General features: G+C 49.1%; 1 protein-coding gene across 1 annotated transcript in view; it reads right to left on the reverse strand.

The window, feature by feature from the left end:
* Positions 1 to 26,155, reverse strand: part of MAPK1 (mitogen-activated protein kinase 1) — a 53,364-nt gene extending 27,209 nt beyond the window's left edge. The window contains exon 1 of the mRNA XM_074292113.1: positions 25,825 to 26,155. Coding sequence (XP_074148214.1) covers positions 25,825 to 25,949 — 125 coding nt within the window. The 5' untranslated portion in view covers positions 25,950 to 26,155. The remainder of the gene's footprint in view (positions 1 to 25,824) is intronic.
* Between the last annotated feature and the right edge of the window lie 278 nt (positions 26,156 to 26,433).

Raw genomic sequence — 26,433 nt, forward strand, 5'->3', positions numbered from 1 at the left:
GAGGGCCAGGCCAGCCTCCACCAGACCACTCAGAAAAAATGCTTTTGTTCCCCTGAAGCTGAAAACAGAAAAGAATGACTCAGGCTTCCTTCTGTACCGAGGGAGAAAGAGGAGCCGTGCCCTTTGTTGCGATTGCCTGCGCCAGGCAGGGGCCTGCTCGGCAAATAACTGGTCTGGTCCGCTCCTGGTGAGCCGCTCTGGCCACTCTCCAGAGTTCCCAGTGCTAAGTCAGTCCCGCCTGACGGGGGATGGGCCATTCCTGGGGCACCAGAGCAGCCCAAAGAGCCACCTGTGTTATAGGTCAGTGATCTGAGCAGGCATCTCGGGGTGCCCGGGCCTGTTTACTCCAGCCGATCTCTCCCGACTCTTCTCCCCAGTCTCCCTGGCAACCCTCCTCCTCATGTTCCCACTTCCCCTTCCTGAGGCACAGAAAGAAGTCCGAAGACCCGGTTCTGCCCCTTCCTGGTGCGGGTCTGAGGGAAGTCATCAGCCCTCTGACCCTCAAGTTCTGCATTTGCAAAAGAAGGATGTGAACCGTAGCACCCACCATTGCATGGCTGGGAGGCTCAAGGCAGCCCAGAGATGGGAACAGACACGTGTGCTGGCTGGGTGACCCTGGACAAGCCCCTTGGCCCCATCTGGTCAGTTCTCATCTGTAAAAGGGAGCTTTGCCAAGAGCTCAGCGCAAGCCTGGCATCCACAAGGAGCTGTCGCCATCATCACGAAGAGCTAGGCAAATGCCAGGGGGCCCCTCGGCCTGGGCGTGGCAGAGCCGCCAGCAGACAATGAGGCCTCTTACGTAAGCGCTGACGGCGGTCTCCTGGCCTCCTCCCCAGCCCGTTTCCTCCTCTGCAGAGGGACTGCACTGGTGGTCCTTCCCCTCGGAGCTGGCTGTGATTCTGAAGACGTTTCTTCACTACTCAGAGCCCGCTGGGCCCGTTACTGGCACAACTCCTCCTGCTGCATTTCTCTACACGTCTCCATTCGGCCTCGTCACTTCTGCAGTGGTTCTCAGCGTCCGGGGCTTGGTTTAAATGGATTTGGAGGGTCCCCGCACCCCAAATGATGGTACTAAGTGAGCCTCCCCATGCTGCAGCCGCTTCCACAGGGGCTGGGGCTGCTACGGCCGGCCCTGTCGACCGGCACAGCCGGGCTTTCAGTGCACGGCCTTGAAGGGATGGTTGCCATCAGTAACACTATGGAAAACAAGGGAGGGGAACACATCTGCATCCTTGAACGTCTGCATTCAGCTCAGACAACCAGGATGCCGCAAGCCTATAATACAGTCTGTGCCAAAAGGCATTGGATCCAATTGGATAAACACTTATGGATCACCTTCTGTATGCAGAGCAGTAGAATAGGTACTGACAAAAACAAAATGAAAAACACCTCCTGCCCTCAAAGAACTTATATTTTACTAAGGGGAGAGGGAGAATGTGGAAGTCCCAGGCGAGTGGGGATTGTCTCATTCGTTGTATTTCTATCTGCTGTGCCTGATACATAGTAGGTCTTCATAAATACCTGGTGCACTTGGTGAATAAATAACAGTAATTTTGAGTGCATCAGAGTGGTGTCTGGAAGAAGACATGAATTCAGAAAATGTGGAGAGGGTAAAGAACATCCAAAAGAGGGACAAGAAAGGTAAAAGCCAACGTCAGGGAACAGACGAGAAGCTAGTCTGACCAGGATATAGTCTGGATAAAACCTGATGCCAGCGTCTGAGGGGCTCGAAATGCCAAGCTGGTGGGATGGGATTTTCCCCAAAGTGACGGGAGATGACTGAAGGCTCCTGATCAGGGAGACCTGTGGTCAAAGTGAGCTTTGCTCGACAGATGATCCGCAGAGAAGGACCTGAAGCAGGAAGTCCAATCAGATTATTGGCAACAGTTCAGGTAAGAGGAGTAAGTTCTGGCGATCCAAATTACAAGCGCTGATTCCCTAGCCATCCCCACAAGGAGGCTTCTGCATCATGTCCAATTCCTTGTGAGGAATCTCCAAAAATTTGGAGTTTTCTTGACAGAGAGACTGGAGTAGTTTACCATTTCCTTCTTCAGCTCATTTTACACATAAGGAAACTGAGGCAATCAGGAGTAAGTGATTTGCCCAGGGTCACACAGCTAGGAGTGTCTGAGGCTGGATTTGAACTCAAGAAGAGTTTCCCTGACTCCCAGCTGTAGCTGGGTGCTCTAGCCACTGCGCCATCTAGTCGCCAAAGGGGATAGAATATATGTACAGAGCTGAGGTTTTTTGTTGTCTGCTCATTAGCAAAAGTCCAAAACACACTAGAAGCACTTTAGGGGTTGGGAGTGGGATGGGTGAGCAGAGAGGTGCATCCTGAAAAGAGCTGGTGGGAGAAATCATGGGTGGTTTCTAGAAAAAAGGCAGGCTAACAAATTAACCCTACAAACAGCCAAATGACCTCCCTGGAAAATTAAGGTAAACACGGACCAAAAGGCCTTGATCAAGGAACGAAGCGTACTGGCTTCATCCAAAGGGGGAAAAATGACCCAGGAGTAGCCGGAACTGCACTTGAACTCACCAGAGTTTCCATCCTAATCCCGCCTCTGACATTTAACTAGCTCTGGAATCATGAGAAAATGACTTCCCGACCTGGCTCTTCAGTTACCTCATCTGTAAAAATGGGATAATATCTCCAGCACTTAGCTCATAATGAGATAATCTATGTAAATTAGTTATTATAAAGGGAAGGCCTCCTAAATTTTTAAAGAAGCCACAACTGAAACTGACTGCCTTCCATGATCTCATCTGACCCTCACAGCAGCCTGCCGCACAAGGACCCGGCCCCGCGCCACAGCTGGGATCCGAGGCGCTGAGAGAACGTGTCAGGAACCCCGTTTAACAAGGCACCAGGTGTGGCTCACCTTGGACAAGGTTGTACAATCGGAAAATAAATAAAAAGCAGGCTTGGGCTCCAGGCCTCCAAGGCCTGCAGCAGGGCCTGGCATCCTCTCCATCTCCCCACGTGCTTCTGCATGTCACGTAGAGTTACATAAGATCTCTAACTGCCTTAAAACAATGGCACATCTTGGAGTTTGTTTTACGAAGGGAAAAAAATGGTCCAATTTGCTATTTCCTCCCTCCACCCACCTAAACACGGTTCTAAATTTACTCATTTACATTTAATTTGCATATTTACATTTTAATGTGTTTCATGCCATTGCAAATAACACATCCAAAATCTGGCGAAGTGCAAGCCTTTTGTCCTTTTTTTGAGAGAGCGAGGAGAGAGAAGAAAGGAAAGAAAAGAAGGGGGAGGGAGAGCAGGGCAGAGCAATGGATGGGGACAGGGAGAGGGAAGAGAAAGAGAAAAAGTGAGAGGGGGAGAGAGACAGGGAGAGCAGGGAGGACAAAGGCAGGTGAGATGCTCTATTTGGCGAAATTCTTGCACTCTGGTAGCAATGGTATGAAGTTGAAAATCATTATCAATAATAAAATAAGCCATGGAGCCAAGATGGTGGCAGAGCGAGCATTTTTGCCAAACTCTCCCAACACCCCCTTCCAGACACTTTTAAATAACCTGTCAAATGGAATTTTGGAGCCACAGAGGCACACGAGGTTGGGGGGAGACTTTTTTCCAGCCGGAGTCAAATGAGGAAGTCGGAAGACATCTGTGACACACGTGTGGGGGCTGGCCAGGCGTACCCAAGGCAGCTGTGGCCTTTGGAGCAGCAGCACCAGGAGTTCTAACTTTCCAGAGACAACAGAGGGAAGGGAGAACTGGTTAGAAACAGATCCCAGGGGATCCCTCATGGGCACTAGGCACTGAGCTGGACCATAGTTGGCAACTCTGTCAGCCATTACCCAGTGCTGGGTCTCAGTTCCAGGGAAGCAGTTGTGGTCAACTAGGAGAAGGATCCCTTCCTGCATAAAACCAGAGCCCAGACTCTGTCTCTCAAACTTCCCATGAGCAGATTTTAGTACAGAGTTCAAAGTTAAGAAATATGCTGGGGGAAAATGAGCAAACAATAAAAATTAAAAAAATTAAAAATAAAAAAAAAGAAGAATCTGCCCCCAAAAAGTGACAGGGAAGAGCCCCAGCACAAAACCAGAAGATAAGCCTCAAAGAAAAAACATGCAGGCTGAAAACAAGCCCAACAAGAATTCCGAGGCAAGCTAAAGAGGGAAAAAAATCATTGGAAAAAATCATATAAGAGAGGTAGAGGAAAAATTGGGGGGGGGTGGGGAAGTGAGAACAATGCAAGAAATGCGAATTAACATCTTTGTTTAAAAAAAGGCACAAAAAATACTTTTAAAAAATAACATTTTTAAAAAGTGGCCAAATCGTAAGTAAAAAGAGCTATAAAACTTCACTGATGAAAATAACTTCTTAAAAAATAGCTTTCATCAAGTGGAAATTCATGACTTCAGGAGACAGCAAGAAACAATAAAACAAAGCTAAATCACATACGATATTTATAGAACTATAAAAATCTCATTGAATGTTCATTGAAGTCTACTGCTGCTGCTTCTTAGGGTGGAGGGTCAGGAGGCACACTGGATAGAGCTTCTTAACTCCCAGAGTTAAAAAGACCCAAGTCTAAGTCCAGCCTCAGATACCTACTAGTGGGGTGTGACCCTGGGAAAGTCACTTAAGCTCCTCTAGCCTCAATTTACCAACCTGTGAAATAACGATAAGAGTAGCACCGAGGCCCCAGGGCGGTTGTGAGGCTCACAAGAGAATGTAAAGTGCTTTGGTGGGAGGGAAGAGAGGTTGTGTCTGTGTGCCCGGGCAGACGGTTGTTATTATGTTAGCCACAAACGCTACCAGATGCTCTGGGCTGGGAAAGGCCTCCTCCTGTAGGGACCGGGAGGGACTGATCACCCAGATCCACAGAGAGAAGAGTCACCAGGGACTCAGGGTGAGGTGAGGGAAAGGTGGTGAGAGGAGAGGTCCGGAAAGGTTCTGGCACTACTGGGTGGACTGGCAGGACACAGTAGGCACGGGCACTGTGGCTGCATGTCCTAACCTGGACAGGGCACGGCCCAAATGAATCCCTGCCGTGCGGCTGGTGCCACAGAGTCCAAGCCAGCAAAGGTCTGGGGGAAAGCACGTTCCTCACCGTCAGATTTGGGAATGAGCTCCCCTCCCCGCCCGGTGCTGGGGCAAAGAGAATGAGGATCTCTCAAAAGGAGGCGGCCCCTCATGGGCGTATATAAGGGGGGGCCCCAAGAACCAGGTTTCAGTCTGGCGTGGAGCTAGGTCTCCTCGGTGCTGGTCAAAAAACAGCTCCAAGATTTGCAGGAAAGAGAGGGCGCAGACCCACGGGGGCTGTTACCGTCCTCAGAGAGATGTCAGCGGGGAAAAATGAAGCTGTAGCTTCGTGAAAGAAGTCTTCGGGTCTAAATTGGCAAGAACTCCTTGTTCATCTGAACAGGTGGTGTAGTGTTACATAACAGATGCTAAACTAGGTAGAGAGCTGGGGGAGGGGGAGCAATGTATAATTATAACTGTAAATTGCCAGTTAAAAAAAAGCCAGCATTTAGCGATGTAAAACAAATTCCTTTTATCCCATTAGAGACTCCCTGTTTGCCAGCCCTTTTCATCCTATGCCATCTGGAAAGCTCGCCACGTGTCACCAGTGTGTCCAGGAAGGGGCAAGGAGGAGCCAGGGTGGTAGAGAGCTGGCAGCTGTGGCTGTGGCAGGGGAGCCGGGAGAAGGAAAGGAATAAGGAGGAGATGAGAAGGCGTGATGTGGTGTCTGGGGAGATGGAAGGAAAGGAGAAAGGGATGAGTGTAAGGCAGCTAGAGAGAAGAAGAGAAACCCACAAGTCAGGGTCCTTTTTGAACACCAGAAATGAGCCCGGTTCTCACGAGAGAAACCCGGTGGGCCTACCATTTTCATTACAGGACCCACACCCTGTGTCCCAGGCAGGAGGAGGCCTAGAAAAGGGAAAGCTTGGAGGAGAGAGCTCAGGGTGGAAGGAGAAAGGGAGAAAGCCAGCTGCCAGAAACCAGGGACCGCATGCTCTGTGACCTGCTGATCCAAATCCAGCTTCCCATCCAGCAAATCCCGGGGTTCCTGACAGTTGGTGCCTTTGCAAGAGCCGACATTTCTGCTCAATCCTATTATCTCACAGCCTCTACCAGAGCCATGAAATGCCGCTAGAATTCGACTCTCCACAACCCAACAACTCCAAAGAATCTGACATTTATGAATGACATCTGCCAGAGAAGCAGCTGTCCAGCCCCTTGTGCTTCCCTCGTCTCCACAAAATGGTTTTTGCACCACTTGCTAGCACACCCCACAGAGAAGCAGCCTGCTTCCAGTCTACCAAACTGTGCCCAGCTCAGACCTCTCTAAGGCAGCCCAAACAGGAAGGGCACTCGCCAGTGTGATGAGGGTGGCTTCCATGGGCAAAAGCCACTTCCGGCCCTTTCTCCTGCTGCAGAAGGACCCCGAGTTCTTTAGAAAAGCTTCCTTGATAGTTACATTAATTTCAATCTCATGAAAATGTTCTGTGGAAACAGGTGTCTCCCCCTCGGTGCTCCTAACAAGTCAATCCTGTAACTTTCTATTTCTTGGCATTGGGAATGCCAAGATGTGCACATGGAGGGCTTCTGGAAACACAAGGTTAAGCGAGACTTTGGTGAGATTCAGGAGGAAGGGTTTCTTTACATCTCGGTGAACAGCAAAGGAAGCTCAGCAAAGCCCCAGAAAGAAATGGACGATTCGCCAGAGGTTGTGGTTTCCCTGGTGAGGATATTCCCTTTTTTGTGGTGCCGGGGTTTGTCATTTAACAAAGATCGTGTAGCAGCCCCCTTCTAACAGGGAGGGGGGCCTCTGATCGGTTGTCTCAGAACTGGATCCAAATGATTCTTCAATGGCAGACACAGAAGCCATTTTCAGCTCTAAGCACTAGATAAATCCTAGCTGCTATTATTCCAGCTGGTTTAGTATGAAAGAAAAATAAGTAAAAAATATTCATCAAGTGCTTCCTGCATACTGGGACCCGGTGACACAAACCCCAAAGTGAACCTTCAAACCGAGACGCAACTGATGGACAGACGGGGGCCAAGGAAGGGACTCTGGTCTGGGGAATCGCAACAATCTTCTTCCAGAACAGACTGGAGAGCCGTTCCTACACCCAGCAAGACGTCTGAGCGTGGCGAGCTGTGGAAGCGCAGACTGGGGCTGGGAGGTTAGGCAAGTGTGAACTCACTTCCAAGCAGGAAGGCTCCGAGCCCTCTGTGTCTAAGAGAAGTGACCAAGCTTGGGGGACCTGCCAAGAGCACTACTGTGACGGACCCAAAGCCCCCTTTGGTTCAAAGGGGGTGTCAGAGAAGCCCACAAGTGGAAGCTATTGAGGCTTCAATGGAGGTTTATAGAGGAAGTCTGTTAAAAAATATGGTGCTAGATGCTCGGTAAATTGTAGTGGTGAGGCTCAACAAAAAGTTTCATCTCCCAAAGCTTCAATGAGTAACCTAACTCAGTGATAGGACAGACCACTGCTCAGCAAAGACAAAGGAGCAGGGGCGCCTTCGGTGACCGACAGGACCTGCTGCCATCCCTGGGGCAGTGGGCCTTCCCTTCTCTCCCTCCACAAAACCTGTGGGGGCACTGAGCCAAGTTTACATTGACAGGTTTAGTTTAACAATGTCCCAAACGTGCTAGGTCTGTCACCGATCCTCTAGGAACAGGTTATAATCTATTCATGAACTTGTATGTCTAGGTGGCCTATAAACTGCTCTGGATTTCCTAAGACGAGGGCCCAGTTCTGTGCATTTATTTGAAACAGTTCATACCTTTGGAATGAGTTACTGAAGCCTTAGTGCTACAAGGAATTTATAGCTGCTAACAGTTGGCCATAGAGATCCGATCCCTTAAAACAAACGCCACAGTGTTTATATCCAGCCTTCCCCTGGATAGGCCTCAAGGCCAACCATTTCTGCTGTCCTGGACCACTGAAACAAAGCCAATTTTATTCCCCTGGACCTTCCACGCAAGCGTGAGCCGTCCCACGGCGTTTGGTTCATTCTCTTCTTACACCGGGATATCCACCAAGGACACAGAAGAAAGGTTCACAACAAATAATACTTAGAATCTCAAACCCTCCTCACTCCTTCAATCATTTAACAGACTCTGAAACTTCCAACTCTGAAAAAAAAAAAAACCAAATGAGATTCTAATGACCTGTGATCTCCCTGATGCAGGCAGACCTTCCCTCCAAAATGCAGACTGTGATCCATTCCATCCCTTCCTGCCCTCCCATAAATCCTGCAGACGGGGTAACAGAAGTCTTCTCTCAGGCTTCTGGCCATTCCTAGCTACCTGGAGCAGATCATCAGGCAGGTGTCCCCTGAAGCCATCTCTTCCTGTCACTAAGGTGCTGGCCAACCTTTCCTCGATTAATTATTTTATGATGTTTCTTGCACACAGTAATTGCTTATCTACACTCGCTCGTTCTCAGTGTTGCTTGGGAGACTCCAGATTTGGATTCTCTGGAGGTAGTGGTGGTCCAAGATTCATAGCCCCAGAATGCATCTCTGGTGTAATTGTTCCCTAGAGAAAGGCTGACTGGTCTTTCCCTCGTTTTGTAACTGATGGGTAGACTGAAAAGATGGCTGGACAGCTCCTGAAATTTTCCCCCTCCCATGAATCCTCCAATGCTCTGGAGTTTCTGAACTGCTTGCTGTCTTAGAATGTGACTTTTTCCCACCACAACCCTCTATTTTGGCAAGGCAATTTCTATTCTAAGCTAGCAAAGTATTCTCTCTGTCCACTTAGAAAAGCCACGAGGCATTTCTAGTCATTGGCTCAGGCAGAGAGGTTATTACTCCTCTTTGTGGTCATTACTCATTTATTATTCAGTCCTTTCAATCGAGTCCAACTCTTCTTGACCCCATTTGGGGTTTTCTTAGACAGAAATACTGGAGTGGTTTGCCATCTCCTTCTCCAGTTCATTTTACAGATGAGGAAACTGAGACAGACAGGGTGAAGTGACTTGCCCAAGATCACACAATCAGTATTTGAGACCAGATTTGAACTCAATAAAATGAATCTTCCTGACTTCAGGCCCAATGCTCTATTTATTGTGCCATGTAGCAACATTCATTTATACAGTAGGCAAAACACTGAGTAACTGGCCCTGTAAGAGAACAAGGACATGAGAACAGAGGCTTTAAAAGAGAGAAATGACTTTCCCAAGAACTGGTAGTGAGAAGTATCTAAGACAGAACTCAATTCCTGGTCTCCAGGCTCCAATTCCCACACTCACTCTCCACTACCAAGTTCAAGAGATGTCAGTTCTTTTATCTTTTCCCCTTTATCAAAAGTTTGTATAAATAAGTCAGGTAGGAGATATTTTAATTGGATATTATCATTCACATATACAATGTATCTACCTATACATATATAATTGTGTACATAGCATAATAAATAGAATGTAATTTTCTTTATTCCATATATAAATGTATTTATTATATAATTTTCCTTTGTCCTTTTATTAAATGAAATATTTGCAGAGCACTTGGAATAGTGCCTGGCACATAATAGTGTTGTAAAATTGATTCTTCTCTTCTTCTTTCCTATTATACACTTAATCGAGGGCCATATCCTAATATATTTCATATACTGTATATAATAAATAAAATCAATGTCTCTCAAGTTGTTTCTTCAGCAGTAAAATCGGGATAAAAACATCCTTCATCTGACTCACAGGTTTGGTGTGAAGATCAAGGGAGAGAATAAGTATAAAGCCACCTTAAAATACCTTATAAATGATACCTACTACTATAAGAGCAAAAAATAATTATGGATGACACTGTAAACTTCTGTTATATTCCCCACCTTCTCAGTGATCTTATCTTATCTGATCTTAAGGTTGATATTAGCCTTTGCTCATTAAAATGGACTTCCACATCAGTGACCAGCTAAGCCACACAATGCCAATCGTGTCTTGCTCATCTCTTCTTGAGGACTGGTGCCCTTTTCATTTTTTGCTCTTTTATCCTTTCTGGAAGCTGCCAAGTATTAAAGCACACAGTGATTTAATCTGAAAGGTCCTGGAACTTTCTCTACTTCCTTGAAAGGAGGCTGCTGCATAGTAGCAGCTAACATTTCTACTACATGCCCGTCAGTTTACCAGGGGCTTTACAATTATATTCTCATTTGATCGTCACAACTTTGGGAGAGAAGTTTTATTGACAGATTTGAAACCAGATTTTCCTGACTCCAGACCTGATGCTCAATCCACTGACCCACCCAGCTGCTATCTCTGTGCTTGTGGTTATGCTCATAAGAGAAAATGAGCAGGTCTACCATGAAATGGTGCTTCTTCTTGCCTTTAGATATACAATAAAAGCAGTTCCTTTTTTTGCCTCTCCCAAAGTAAACCACGAGCCATCCTTCCATTTAGCTCTTGATCGTCTCATTTTATTTATATCAAGAATGTCCAAAGTGATGTGATTAAGGAGAATGTGAACCTATTGGCTCATTAGACAAGATTTCACATACAGCACACTGATTTGTGAATAGTTAGAGGTAGTTTTAAAATCAGCATAATTCTTGAAATCCCCTGCTTGCTCTCTTCCAGTTGACCACGATCACTGCCAAAGGAGAAGAAGCCCACAAGACTGAGGCTCCATTTTGCTGTCTTTGTTTCTCGTGTTGCTATGGCCAAAGAAAAGGCTCAATGAGCTGCCTACTTGTGACTAGCCTCTCCATTCTTAATAAAAATGATCTGCACTGAGGACATGGCAAAAGTGACCAGAGCCAGTCCAATCAGTTTGCACCTGCACTTATACTTCATCTTTAAATAAGCTTCCCTCTATTCATCCCTTGTTTGTGGAGTTCGTTGACTTTCTCCATTAAGGTAAGAGCTCTCTGCCTGGGCGAAGGGCTGGTTTTCCATTTTCTTTAACTCATCAGCACTTAGCACAGTGCTCCACACCGAACAGACTCTGAATAAACACTTAGTGACTTGATGGGACGCCCAGCACCAGCTTCCTTGAATCTCTATTTCTTTTCTTTAAGGAACTGATCCATTCCCACTCTAGCAGAGGACCCTCCAATTTTTTTCTCTAATCCTTGACTCCTAAAGTCCATACTTACACCTAGTGACTAGACACACTTCTATCATGAACGTCCTCTGGTATCTAAAGCGTGTCTAAAACCAAAGTCATCAGGTCCCATGTTCTATTATCCCTGTAATCAGCTTCCTCTTCTGCCATATAACATCTCTATTGCTCATCTGATGACGCAGTTGGAAAGACAGCACTTATCTCTGTCTTCTTTCTTCCAAGTTCAATCAATGGTCAAACAGTTCTTTTCTATTCCCACTACGAGTAGTCTCATTCAGGCCTTCATTGTCTGTCGCTGAGCCTGCTGCTTGCTACCCCCTAAACAGCAGTGACTAAGCTTACTAAGAAGATACACAGGCTCACTGAATACCTGAACAAACACATTATCGCATTATAATTTTAAACAAATAATTATTTTTATCCTAAAAAGGGACCTCAGAGCCTCTATAACACAACTCAATCACACTGCTGAGGACATAAAGGCCCACACAGTATTCAAGTAACTTCCTTAAAATTAAAAAGCTAATTCAAACTTTCAACAGACATTTATTGAGCAATGGTGAGAGAATAAAGGAATAAAAGAAAAAATAGTCAGCTCTTAAAATGTGCTAAGAGTTTGGGAAACAGGAGAAAACTAAGCCAGATTCCTGACACTATAAATAGCCTTACAAATCTATACCAAGAAAAAGATTTAGTTAATAGTAGAAAATAAAAGTTAAAGAGAAGAGGTCAAAGTCAGCCAACATTTACTGAGCACCACTATGTCCTAAATAAACCCTGGGAATACAAAAAAAAAAAAAAAAAAAGGCAAAAACAGTACCTGCCCAAAAGAATGTTTTAATCTAAGGAAGAGACAACACAAATACTTACATAAACCAAAAGGATATAGACATGGAAGAAGTTGGCAAAAGCACTAACATTAAGGGGAACTGGAAAAGGTACTTGAAAAGGGAGGATTTTAGCAGAGATTAGAAAGCAGAGAGAAGGGGCAGCTAGATGGCCCAGATTCATCTCCCCAAGTTCAAATAGGTCCTCAGATAGTTCCTAGATGTGTGACCCTGAGTACGCCACTTAACCCTTTGCCTCAGTTACCCCATCTGTAAAATGAGGAGAAAAAAATGGCAAACCACTGTCCAAATGGAGTCAAAGGAAAACAACTAAACAACATGAAAGCCAAGAAATGAAGAGGATTCCAAGCTCTGGGCCAGCCAGTCAAAAGGGATGGGATCTGGAGAGGAACTCCATCTTCAAGAAAGCCTATGTCAGTGATCACAGATTACAGGGAGAGAGTAGTGCAAGACTGGAAAGGCAGGAAGGGGCCAAGTCACGAACGGCTCTAAAGGCCAAACAGAGGCTTTCGGGTTTGATACTGGAGGCAACAGGGGCCAATGGAGCTTCCTGAATCAAGGGATAGCATTTAGAGGAAGATGGATTAGAGCAGAAGGCCATACCAATACTCTTGTACTGGCCCTGGCATACGGAAATGAAGGCCTGGAGGAGGCAAAGAAAAGAAAGGCCATTTCTAAAATACTGGTAAGGTAGAATCAAAATAATGCAAAGTTAAAAAAAAAAAAAGTCATCAAAAATCTTTTTTAAAAAATCAATGTGTCAGAAACCTTTTAAAGCAGAGGAGAACGAGTGGGCTTGAGAACAATCTTAAGGTACCAGAAGAAATAGTCCCAAAGAACCAAGGGGCAGAACACTTCAAAAGCTGTTGGAAAAGCTGCCCATCAATGGCTATTTTTTAAAATTGAGTTACCATGGACACAGGGATGTTTTGCCCTATAAAAGAACAAATTCAATTCAATAAACATTTGCCAGGAGCCTAAAATGAAGTAGCTAATAAGAGTGGGTGAGAAGGAAAAAGGGCTACTATATAAAAGGTACTAATGCGGGGGGGAGGGGGGGCACAGAAAGAGCTTCCTAATCTCTAAGGCAGCACCCTAGCACTGACTCTGAAGGCTTTCAAAGCCCCCATTCTTTCCCATTAACTGCCAAATTTCTCCACTGCCTGCTCCACACCAGCCGGCTCCATTTCCTACCCGTTAGGGGCCCACAAGTTGGCTCCTCCTCGGTCACTGAGAGAACAAGAAAGAACAAATCTCAACTAGAGAGCATCCCTTGGCTCCTGGCTCTCAGAACGGGAGGGGATTGCAGAGGCCAAACCATAAGAGAACAATATACCCAGCAAGTGCCCCCTGGCCCTTGTCCGAAGGCCTCCAGTCATCAGGACCCAGGCTGCCTGGTGGACTTCTGGACGGTCTTTCTTTTTTTTCCTTTTTTTCTTCTGGAAGTCTTCCTGAAGTCAAGTCTACACTTTAAATTTACCTCTCTGCAACATGTACCCATTGTTCCTAATCCTACTCAAATCTAATCTCTTCTTATGAGACTTGGCTTCCCCAGGAGACTCCTTCAGAAGGCAGGTCTCATCATGTCTTCCCCACCCCCCCCTAACCATATATACGGCACGTTCCTACCAAGCACCACGGAAAAAGGCAGGGAAACTATTGCTCCCATTTACCCAGGAAGAACCCATCCTCATGATGTTAGAAAGTTCTGAAGATGGGCTGAAAGCAAGTCTCTACAAACACATGGAGAATGAATCACGGGGAGGATTAGATGATCAACAGGGGCTTGAACCAAGGTCCCTTGGATGATGATGAAATGAATAACAATAGAACAAGAAGAACATTTACAGAGTACTCACTATGAGCCAAGGATCAGTGTGAAATGTTTTCCATTTACTAGTTCATGAATCCCCATGACAACCCTAGGAATACTAGTATTTTTATTTTATTAAATCCACTTTACAGTTGAAGAAATTGAGACAGAATAAATGACTTGCCCAGGGTCACACTGTTAGTCTCTAAGCTGAATCTGAACTCAGCTCTCCCCGAATCCTGCACTAGCCAGCTGTCCCTTAAGATGCCAACAAGACAACTCTAAGCCTACCAAGGACTCACAGAACCATGGCAAGCATGAGCTAAAGCAGAGGATGATTTGATTGCTCCGTTTCTGCGGGCTATCCCTGACAGACTTTGGGAGAAACATTCTTTTGGTTAAAAGGGAGCACTCAGCATCGCCAACTGGAAACGATGCTGAAGATGAGGTGGGGGAGAATGGCTAAGAGAAGAAGGCCTGTCAAAGGTGCCCCCCCCCTGACAGCCAGAAGTAACCAATCTAGTCTCCTCAGAGCAGAGCAAACCCATCATCGGCCAGGCCAGACAAGAAGGAAAGTGAACGGCGATCAGAGCCCACAATGGGGCAGCATTCCCATAGGGGCAGCATCGCCCCCAGAGGCCAAAGGGAAAGTGACCAACTGCCCATGGGGGCTGGGAGCAGGGAAGGCTTTGCCAGCCACAAAGGGGGTGTGTAGGGCTCCGTGCAGACCAGGAGTGCCACACCTGCGGTGATGCTTCACCAGCATCAGAGTAAAGAAGCCCCTCTGCACACCCTAGGTCTCCCCAATGGGCCTTGAAGAAGGCCTCCCGCGCTTCCCATGCCCATGCTGGCTGTCCCCCACCAGCACGAAGGCTCGCCCTCCCAGTCTCCACCCCCTGGCTTCCACTCCCAGCTGCCATCTCCCCTTCAATGAGTCTTGCCCAGTCCTCCCTCATCCCGATGCCCTCCCCAGCTTCTCCTGTACACGGCTGTGTAGACGTGGCCCTCCCTAGGAGAAGAGGAGCCCTTGAAGAGTAGGGGTTCTGCAGCTCTGATTTTTTTTTTTTTTTTTTTTTTTGCATTTCTCCACATGCCCACGTCTTAGCCTGGGGTCCGGGTCACAGCACAGGAGGCGCTCAAGAAATGCAAAGTGACAGCGCTGTCGCTGAAACTCTGACTCAAAGCTCATTTGTCCCGACAGATGTGATGATCAATCACATCCTGGCCCAAGCAGCGGGCTGACCCACTTCTCTAAGAGTAGCACTCCCCCTCTACCCTACAGGCACTAGCACTTACCTCTTGGGGCCCCAAGTCAAAGACTTAGCTGCTGAGCCTCCATTTCTTGACCTGTAAACGGGGCTGACAGGGCGCCCATCTCACAAGCTCAAGGAAAGCAATGCCCCGAAAAGCCTGGTAAGAGTCCCAAGCACCACGTTAATGTGAGCTATGACTCAGTGCTCTCGGAGGCGCCTCCCAGCCCTAGTGATTTTACCACGCTCTCCTTCAGAGCAAAGATAAGAAGTTCTATCAACACATTTGGAGATTTGTAATGCCACCTCCCACATTTCTTCAACTCCCAAATGAATCTTCTATGTAAACATTTTCTGAGTTTGGCATAATTACTCCAAGGAAACCTACCCAGTTTGGCTGGAAGACCACCTGTCAGGGAGGTTACACAAGGCACTACCACGCTGGTGGGAGGTGGATTCTTGGATTGCTGAAATCCCTTCCAACTCCACAAGGCTACGAAACAACTCTCATTAAATGCCATTTCCCCGAACGCTGTAATTAGACTCCATCTCATCAGTCTTAGAAAACACTGAGGGTCAGCGGCACTCTGACCCCATTCCCTCAGTGGTACTTTATGGAAATCCGTACTGGTGTTTTTTCCCATTCAGTTTGAGATTCAGAAAATAAAGTGGGACTGTCTTTTTACAAAATTGTTACAGTTTTCAGTTGGGAATAAACCTAAGATAAGCTACTTCAGGATCCTGATTCAAAGAATGATTATTTAAGAAAAGCAACTTCTTCAAAACTCTTTCCTTTAAAGAAGCTGGGGTGTCTCAACCATTCCCTGAGCTTGCAAGCTCCTGTAAGACTATCCCACTGCAAACTCAGCAGTGTGTACCCCAAATACTACGGGCAATAAGAAATAACAAAAGGAACAATCTCAGAGAAACCTGGGAAAACCTAGATGAACTGATTCAACAGAGTGAGTAATGCATACAGGAACAGCCACATTGCAAAGACAAAGGACTGAAAGACCAGGAAATCTGACAGACACGATTCCATCAAAAACCATATTCCCACTCACTGGTAGAAAGTGGATACACGGAATGCAAACAGCGGCATAAGCTTTTTTGGACACGGCCAATGTAGGAATCCGTGACTGACCGTGTAAGTATATTGCAAAGGTTTTGTTTTTATTTTTGTTTTTCCTCCAAGGGAAAGAGAAAATAGATTTTATTAATGGAGGAAATTTTCATCTAAAAATGTTTTAAAATGTGTACAACTAATGTGTTGCCTTGCTCACAACTGCCTCCTCTTTCCAACAACACCAGGAATCAAGGGATCCTATTTCTGTCCGTGACAACACCATTCTTTTCGTTTCCCAGACTTAAAATCTCAGGCAACATCTGATTCCCCTCCCTCCCCATCTATTAACCAACAACCATATATTAAGCTCTCTAGGCACTGTGCCTTGGGAGTGGAGAAGAATTATCCTCTTCGCCAAGCATGGGGAAATGGAGGCTAAGAAGACAGCCTGACTCTCACCAGAAAGTCACAACAAAGGAAAGAGCGAAGATTTCCCGGACGGATACAACGGGTGAAATGGTGGAAGCCACGAGGAAAGAGTGTGTGGGAGGAAGGGAGGGTCGCTGGTGTCAGAAGCTCCCCACCCGAGGACCAGAAGATTCGAGCAGTCAGAAGGCTTCGGGTGTCACTAAGAGAAGAGTTTCCGGGATCCCAAGCCAAAGTGCAAGGGGCCGAGAAATGAGTAGGGGAGATGTGGAAGCCACAAGGACAGACCACTCTTTCTGAGTCTCACAGTGAAAGGGAGGAGATAAAGAAGAGCAGAATCAAGAAAAGGCTTTTCAAGCATGGGGAGACCTTGCTCAGCCCATTTGTATCCAAATGCACGAGAGAAAGGAGCCAAGAGATGGGGAGAGGATGGGGATGAGGCAGCTCCCTGGAAAGGAAGGCGACTGAGAGCAGGACAGGAATTCACCCTGGAGGAAGAAGTCAAATGAGAGAGAGGAGGAATGAGGGCAAGCAAGATGCGGGAGGGAGGTCAATCCCCCATTGAAAATTTTTGTAAAATAATAAAAATCCCAAACAAGCCCCACCTCCCGAACTCTTAGATATCAGGTTAAGAACCCTTAGTCCACGTGAGATCCACGTGAAGGCAGGCAGGGAGCACGTGCACAGAGCAGCAGCTCTGGAGTGAGGACAGTCTAGATTCAAATCCAGCTTCAGAAACTAGCTGTGTGACTAAACAAATCACTCAACCCCAAATCCCCCCCCAAAAAAGAGATAGGTGTGAATAAAGAGACATTAGCCCATTCTGAGTTTTTCTAAAAGACATTTTGTACAAGCTAAAAAGGCAAGAAGAGGTACCAGGGAGCCCAGAGAATAACGTGCTCCAGGAACAAGACTATCGGAAGGAGCACCAAGTTAAAAGCAAATTTAGGCTGAGGAGCAAAGGGACGGCAATGAAGGGGGGGAGGGGGCTTTCTTAGCTTCAAGAATGGCCACCTGGGCGGGCACAGGACGATCACAGGTGACGGAGACAAGGCTGCTTGTTTCTCTCCATCATCCAGAACAAAATAAGGCTTGGGAAGGAGGGGGGGAGTGAAATCCAAGTGCGAGACCCAGATTAACCACGACATGCCAGCACACTGGGGAAAAATCACAAAGCGGTGATCTCTGAGATGAGACTCCTGCAGGCTGGGTTAGCGGAAACCTTCCCCCAAAAAATCCCAAGAAGAGTCTTTGAACCCAGGATCTTGATCTCCAATTCCCCCCTCCTACGTCTGCCCCACCCTTCCCTGCTGGAAGACAATGTTGTGGGTTTTTTTTTTTTTGGGGGGGGGGAGGGAGCTTCCCAACAAGAGACTGAGGCAGTATCAGAGCTGAGGAGTTCTGATTCTGCAATTCTCACTCTGCACTCTCTTTCCTTCCAGTCTACAGGGGAGCCCAGTGCCAATCCCTGCTTATAATATTTAGAGGAAGGGGGCTTACCATCAAGACTTCTGGGTTCAAAGCCCACGTCCACCCGCCAGCCCGGCACCCCCTTGCTAGGCGGGCTGCTCCGAAGAGCACTGAATCCAAACTGCCGCGGGTGAGCTGGCTGAGATTTCTACCTTGCCATTAAGAGACTTCAACTGGAGACAGGGGGGCTTTTCAAAGCAGAGCTGAATCTGACCTCTGCTCTGGCTCCTGCCTCTCCCCAACGTCACTCCTCAGGGGACAGAAAGGCAGTTTTTTGAAAAGTCTGACCAATACCCAGACCATACACCACCTTTCAAGCAGTTTTGTGGAAAAAAGCTGGCTACAAAAAAGGTCAACCCAAGAAATTAAAACTTTTTTTAAAAGGTGCCAGGAACATAAACATTAAACCATCAAATTTTGTATGACACCGATTCAATTTTTTTGTATCAGCCAACCGACACACATATATGTACAAAGTACTTACCTCACACCCACTGCTAAGCATTCCCACAAAGTCAGAGTTTGCAATGTAATAACAGTAGCTGACATTTATATGGCACCTACTATATACCTGGTACTGTGCAAGGTTATTTTATCTTATTTAATCCTCATGACAAGCCTGGAAGGGAGGTACACTATTATCCTCAGAAAAGGAATTCTTCCAGATGAAGAAACTGAGGCAAACAGAGGTGAAATGACTAATTAAGCCATTAAGTATCTGAGACCACATCCTAATTCAGGTTCACTGAGTCCACAGAGAGTCAGAGTAAATTTAGGGAGTGTCACCACTGCAGGTCCCTTTCTAGAAAGTTAAACAGGCAATGTAGAAGGCAAAAACAGTTCAGGGTGAATTCTTTATATTTATATTACACAACTTTCATTTCATCACAGAATCTCCAATATCAGGAGCCATCTGGCCCAGTCCCTACCTCTCCCAAAAAAGAATCCCGCCATAATCCACATGACAAGTGATCCTGTAGCCTCTGTCCCAAAGCCCCCAGAGAAGATTCTCTATGAAGCAGGTATCATAGATATTATCCCCCCTTAACAGATGAGGAAATTGTGCTCTTGATCCTGCAGCTAATATCTGAGGCAGGATTTGACTAAGATCTCCTAATATAAATATCAAGTCATGCTGGCTCTATCAAGCTAGGCGGCCCACTGACTAGAAGGCAAGCTCAAAGCCAAGCCTCAGGCACTACTAGCTATGTGACCCTGGCCAGGCACTACTTTAGTGTCCTCATCTGAAATATGGGTATAACAGCATCTCCTTTCCAGAGTTATTATAAGGCTCATAGAGATGAGATTTGGAAAATGCTCTGTAAATGCCAGTTGGCCATTATGCTAAGAGTTAGAACTCAGTAGCAAGGTTAGCAGCTCATTATGACTAGAATGCCTTAGACCTTATGCTAAAGTTCTGACGACAATCAGCAAGGCAACAAGGATTTAAGCGCTTCAGGTCCAAGGCCTTTTATGAAAAGATACCCATCTGAAAAGTACGCAGAGTAAGCATTATCCCCATTTGACAGAAGATGTTTGATCAAGTCAAAAAGAGAGAGAGAGAGAGAGAGAATTGTTGTTCAGTCATGTTCCAGTCTCTGTCAACCTGGCTGGGATTTTCTTGGCAAAGATATTGAGGGAGCTTGCCATTTTCTTCTCTGGCTCATTTATTTAACATGGGAGGAAACTGAGGCAAACGAGCGTTAATTTACTTGCCCAGAATCACACAGTCAGGAAGATCAGATTTGCTGGTATTCCTGACTCTAGGCGTGGCATTCTGGCCAAGGCACCACCCTGCTATCCACAGAGTGAAATGTAATCTAGTTTCATAAAAACCCCATGTGGGTCTCTTAACCGAATGGGTGGAGAAGGGCCTTGAAATTATAATTTATCAGTAAATGTTTGACTTGGATAAATATTTTACATATCTACGTACCTGGGGTTCCAGAAAAAAATTGGGGGGAGAAAAATGGGTTGCAGGTGGAAAAAAATTTAAGAAGCCCTGTAACCCCTGGAGATATAGATATTATTGTAAGATTTCACACATATTGTGTCATTTAATGTGCAAACCACCCGGGAGTTAATCATTTCCCCAAAGAGGAAAATCGGGGCTGTAAAGTGGCCCACACAACATGAAGCCATCAGCATCGGTTTTTCTTCAGGGCCTGCTGTCCAAAGCCACAGACAGGGACAGTGTCAGGAGCTGAACCCACAATCTCATCACCAGCCAAGTTCCATGCGCTTTCACCATAATACAAAAAGGGACAAGTTTGGCTTTCAGTGAGACTTCCCAGACACGACTTCGACACAGTCATTTCAATCGAAAAAAAAACCATACTGTTCTTTGTCAGAGAGAAGAGCAAGATGGAAATCAGAGGAAATTCTTCCAGCTTAAAACAACAGCCAATGGAAAAGCATTAGGCAATACTGAAGGGAACAGGGTGGCCATTTAAAAAACCCACTTACTGACTATGAACCACTACATAGAATCCCCAATCCCTCTATTTTTGTCCGCCTGCATTTCTGATTTCCTTCACAGGCTAATTGTCCACTGTTTCAAAGTCCGATTCTTTTTGTGCAGCAAAACAGCTGTTTGGACATGTGTACATATATTGTATTTAATTATACTTTAACACATTTAACATGTATGGGTCAACCTGCCATCTGTTGGGGGGGGGGGGGTGGGGGGAAGAGGGGAAAAACTGGAACAAAAGGTTATGCAATTGCCAATGCTGAAAAATTACCCATGCATATACCTTGTAAATGAAAAGCTATTAAAAAAAAAAAAAACCCACATATTGCTAGCTCAAAGAAGGCTTCCACTCTAGCACAAACTAAGAAAAGCTAGCCATCAGTCCATTTCTGTCCGTCATTCTTTAAATCAACACAGCAAATCTTGGAAAAGATAAAAGCTAGGCCCTTTCCTCAGGAGTTTACATTCTAGCAAGGAGAGTACAAACAAGTAACCCCATAAGAGGCACAAACAAACGCTCTGTAAGGTGTGAGGGTGGATCACTACGGATGGACGGAGGGAGGAGGAAACAAGATCCTGTGAGACAAATAGCATGTGAGTGGGGCTTTAAAGTACAAGGGAAGGGATGGGACAGGAAGGAGACCCGAGAAACCATGCTATAATAATTAAAGTAACAGAAATGAGAAACAGAGAGTACGAGAGGAAGGAGAGCGGGAAGAAGGGGCAGAGGAAAATGCTAAGGAGAGGATAAGAGTGGAAAGAGAAAATGAGCGGGGAGGGGCAGGAAAGTGACATGACAAAGATCTTTAAGTATAGGAAGAGCTGTTTGGGAGTAGAATGAGCAGAAACAACATAGAAGTTGCAGAAAGGCCAATTCCAACTCAGTCTATATACAGGAAACCTTCCTGGAGGGGCAGTGCAAAAGTAAACCCGTGGAGTTGGAGGAGTGAGCTGCCCATCACTGATTACCTTCCAGCAGAAGCTGTGGAGGGTCATGGCTCGAAGAGAGCTGAGCGGGAGTCTGCAGAGGCTGGCCCCGATTACTTTTAAGGCCCCTCCTCAGCTCCTGGAGTAGGTGCTTATGAAAGGCTCTGAATGCCAAAGAAGCCTGAACTGAAGCCACTGCCAGAGCTTTGCATGGGAAGAAAAAGGCTGGCCCTGACGACTGCTCCGAAGGGCTAACACCAAGAGGCAGAGACCGGTTAGAATGAGGCAGCAAGAGCCAGTGCTGGGGGCAGTGAGAACCTATAATCACGGGGTGGCCTTGGGAAAGAACAGGCGCAAGAGACTCTACAGAGATAAATTTCCAAAGGATCCCAAGTCTCTTTAAAGAAAAACAAAACCCTGGAATTCTATTTTACAACTCAGTCTATTTCCCCCCTCTGGAACAGTGTTCTTAAACTTCTGGGTGTCAGGACTGCTTTCTGACAGCGCCCATCCCATCACCTCCAGCCCACAACCTGCAGTGGAAGGCTCCGTGCCACCCACTGGGCCGGGCTCACACACTGTTCAGTTTTTCCGCTTTATGCCTTCCTAAAAGCTCTCCTGCCCCATTCCCCAAGCTCGTGCTCCAATCAGTCCTTCAAGATTCTCGGATCTGCTGGGCGGAGGGGGTGCTTCCTCTCTTCCCCAAGGCAGATCCAAGCAGCTTCCCAAATGTCTGTTGCGCCACTACCTCTTCCAGCTGATTTCCCACACTTCCCCAGATACATCCAGCATTCCAGTCAAACCAGTCTCCTGGCAATATCATCACTGGGCCTCTTTCCCCTGGGCCCCTGTCATTACCCTAATCACTGAAAAAGCCCAACGCTCGCCTCCACCTACTCGAATCCTACCACCGCTTCAAGGCCCCGTCGCCCCCTTCCCAAGAGCTCCAGACGAGCCTCTCTCCTTCCCCAAAAGATCACGAGTCTAGTCAGAAGGGGATGACACACATCTCCTCCAAATCCAGAGAACACCTGAATTTTACCGTGAGCAAGAGACCTGACTCCAAGCGCGCACACCCACAAATGGAAGCCTCTCTTTGCCTTTCATCCTGCACAACTCCCGCCCATGTTTTCCCAACAATCTGAGATCAAGGGATTCAGAGCTGGAAGGGACTTTTTAGAGGCCTCCAGCTAAGGAAATGGAGGCGAGCTGGCTTCCCCATGGTCACAGTAAGAGAGCCAGACTTCCGTGTGCCCAGATGCCACCCTGCTGCCTAAACAAAGAGCCGCCCCGTCTCGGGCTGGCGCCTTCAGCTGGCTCTTAGTGAACCCTGAACCTTCTTGACGATGCCCCAATAAAACACTAGTTGACTGATGAATCAGGGACTCTCAACATTTCTAAACCATGCACGTCTGCCCCCTTCCGGGTCTCACCTTGTTATTGCTAAACACTGACCGATCCACTGTGGGTGCAACACTGCTGGGCGAGCTCTGACCTACGGCTTATGTGCAGCTGGAGACAGAGGCGAACCCAGCCTCAAAACTCAACAGTGCGGGCGCTGGAGTCCTCACACACTCATTTCCCAGAGGACTCAGTCTCTCCATCTGGAAAAGGGGGAGGAGGAATGAGGGTCTCTGAGAGTCCCTCCAGCTCCCATCAGACTGGGGCATATTCTGTCGTTCTCTGACCCCTCCTCACTCAGTTGTCCCAGTGCCCAACTTGTAAGCGTACGATGACCGCTTGCTGACGTGAGTCCCCCACACTGGGGAAGGCCATCTTGTTTCCTTCGCTGCCAAGGTCTGGTTCCCTCCCCATTCCCCAAGCTGCTGTGGCTGCTGCTGGCTGGGGTTTCGGTTAATTTGGGTTTTTGGTCTTTTGGCATTTATTTAGCACTTACTATGTTCCAGGACCGAGGATACAAAAAAATGTAAAAACAGTTCTTGTGGTCAGGGAGTTCCTAATTTAAGGGAGGAGCCCACACATAAAGATCTGTATTCACATGGCATCGTGATGGGCTAAATGGGAAAACATCTCAGAGGGAACGCACCAGAACGGCAGGATTTTAACTGAGATGTTCAGGAGTCCGAAGAGCCAGGAGGCAGAGAGAATCCTAGGCCTGGGGGACGGCAGAAAGGAGTCCAGAGATGGACCAGCCCCGGCAGGGAGGCCAAGGTCACTGGATCGGCAAGCTCCGGAGGAGAGTAAGGTGTAAGATGCCTGGGGGGTGGGGCAGGTTGGGAAGGCCTCTGGAAGCCAGAGAGAGGATATCTGATCACAGCTGTCTCCGAGGAAGGAGGCCTGAGCCAGTCCCAGGGCTCCAGAGGGGACCAATGGGAATCAAGTCTGCTGGCTGAGAAAAGTCCGGCTCTGGGCAGAGAGGAGCACTTCCAAACCATTAAGAGGATGTTCTAGAGGGGCCTCATCCCTCAGGCCCGGTCTGACTCTCCCTCCACTCAGCTGCTGTTCAAAATGCAATGGGCTGCTTTAGGGGACAGAGAATGGTCTTCACCACGAAGGCGTTTGCAGAGGAAGCGGGGAAGGATTCCTGCCCAGGGAGGGGCCTGACCCAACGCACTCTAGGTCCCGGTTCTAGCTTGGGAGTCTAAGTTCTAGAACTCGTCCAAGGCCAGATGCTGCTCAGGCAGTCAGGTGGCTCCCCTCCGCCCCATCGCCCAGGTGCCGAGGGGCCAAAGTCCTCGTGCACCGTGTGCCGTCCCCACCCTGCACCACCCGAGCCCTGGTCCTACCCTCAGTGCACAGCGGCTTTGTGCCGGACCTGTTTCTACTAACAGCGGCCTTCCGCCCCGCGGGCCCCAAGGGCAGAGCGCGGAGCTGGGGCGGGAAGCTGAGCCTGGGTCCTTCATATCCACCCGGGAGCTCAAAATTAAAGCTATCAATGGCATTGCGAGGACCAGCGGCGGGGCCGGTTTTAAGTGCCACAAATCTCCCGAGGAAAAAGGGAAACCGGAATGAGGGACAAAGCATCCACAAAACTTTCCCAAATTCCAAGGCTCCCCTCCAATGACCAGGCCCTCGAATCTCTATGTGCGCGGTAGAGAAGGGGCTGCCTGACGCAGGGCGACCTCCGTCCTAGAGGCCAAAAGCGGAAAATCGCGGAGAAGCCCCTCGTTCCTTCCAAAAACAACGTCAGGTCTGAGGACTGCCGGGAACTTCTGCCTAAGTGCGCCGGCATCACTAAGCGTGCTAAGTGACGGTCGGGGCGGCCTCTGGCAGGGGACGGGTCACCCCGCAGCATCTCTACCGCGGCGGGCCGCACCTCCGACATCGCGGGCAGGGGAGGAGAATCTGTCCCGCTCGGGGCCTTCAGGGCTGAGCATAAAGGGCCGGCTCTGGCTGGGGGGGCGGTGGACTAGACAGAGCCAGGACTCTACTCCCCGGTGAGAAGAAATCACTGAGGAGAGAGAGAAAGTCTCGCTCTGGGAGTCACTGAAAATACGCTTTATGGAGACCTGCCCCCGTGGCGGGGCCTCTTCCTGGGACATCAGCCGGCCGGTCTGGGCGCACCAGAAAACCCCGGCTCCGGCGCCGAGGTCCGCATCAGGCGCCACCCGGCACAAACAACCCGAAAATCTCCCACCATTCCTTCTGGGCTCGCGCTCCTCACACCCGCCCTGCGCCAAAGCCACAAAGAGCCCAAGCCCGGCTCGCCACAAACGCTGGACACCTACTGTGTGCGGAAGGAGGCGGATGGGCTGCAGCGGGGCAGAAAAGGGGAGCCGGCGCGGGGACACACGGCAGAGCCCCCCATGTGGGGCGTGGGACGGCAGCGCAGTGCTTAAAACTGGGCTCCTGCCAAAGGAAGGGAACGCTCGGACGGCTGGCTCTCAGTGGGAGGGAGCACTCCGGGAGCGCCCCCCCGCCCCCAGACTGAATTGTGGGGGTCACGAGGGGGAGGGGGACCCACACTGTGGCTGAGGAACGGGGCGGAGACCCCGCTCTCCCCCAGGCCCATCCCCTCAGCCAGCTTCACGGGGAAACTCTCGGGGGTCTGAATGCTCCGGTCCGGCCCTGCCCCCGCCGGGTGACCTTCAGCAAGCTGGCAGCCCCCGCCCCCACCCGTTCCCGATGACGGGGGATTTCTGGGGGGGGCGTCGGCACCGCGGCGGGCCCAGAGGTGCTCCCCCGCCCCCCCCCAGCGGAGGAGCTGGGCCGGACTCTGGAAAACCAGCCGGAACCACCATCTTGGGCCGCTCCGGGCCTCCCTCTCCCCCTCCGCTCCCATTCAAATTCACTCCGAGCCTCCATCCTGCCCCCCCCTCCCCGCCCCCCGCGGAACAGCACCCCTCGCTCCGCTCCCCCCTGTGCTAGGCAACTCCTCCCCGCCCCCAGCCGGACCCCGACCCCAGCGGGGCAGCCCTCTCGGCAGAAGGAGCCCGGCCCTCGCTGGGCGGCCCCTCCCCCGACCCCTCGCTGGGCGGTCCCCCCCAGATCCTCCCCGCCCCCCCCACGGCCTCGGCGCCCCTGACAGCCGCCCCCTGCCCGCGCTCACCACACCATGCCGTAGGCGCCCTCGCCGATGTACGAAAGGTTGGTGTAGCGCGGGCCCACGTCGAACACCTGCCCGCGGACCATCTCGGGCCCCGCGCCGCCGCCGCCTCCCGCCGCCGCCGCCATGATGGCCGCCGCCGCCGCCCGGGCCGAGAGGACAGGAGGAGGAAGAGAGGACGAGGACGAGGACGAGGGGCGCCGGCCACCGCCGCCCGAGCCGCCGGGAGCTGCCTGGGACCCGCCGAGTGTGCTGCCGCCGCTGCCTCGGCCTCCGGCCCGCCCGCCCGCAGCTGCCTCCCCGACTGACTGACGGACCCCACTGCCTGACTGGCGGCCGGAGGGAGGGCGGGCGCGCGGCGAGGGGCGGGGTCTGCGGCGAGCGCGCGCCGATGCGGAAGGACCGGCGGGGGGGTGGGGTGGGGGGGTTGGGGGAAGCGGAGGCTTCGCAGTCACGTGGAAAGGGAACTAGCGGCGAGCAGAGGGGAAATGTGCGCGCACGCGCACACGCCGCAGTTCAGGGAGAGTGGGGGAGGAGGAAGACGAAGCCGTAGGCAAGAACTGGGAGAAGCCGCGGTAATTTGAGGAGGGGTCGGAGGGAGAACGACCGAGA

This window comes from Sminthopsis crassicaudata, chromosome 1 (genome assembly GCF_048593235.1).
Source record: "Sminthopsis crassicaudata isolate SCR6 chromosome 1, ASM4859323v1, whole genome shotgun sequence".
Lineage (NCBI taxonomy): Eukaryota > Metazoa > Chordata > Mammalia > Dasyuromorphia > Dasyuridae > Sminthopsis > Sminthopsis crassicaudata.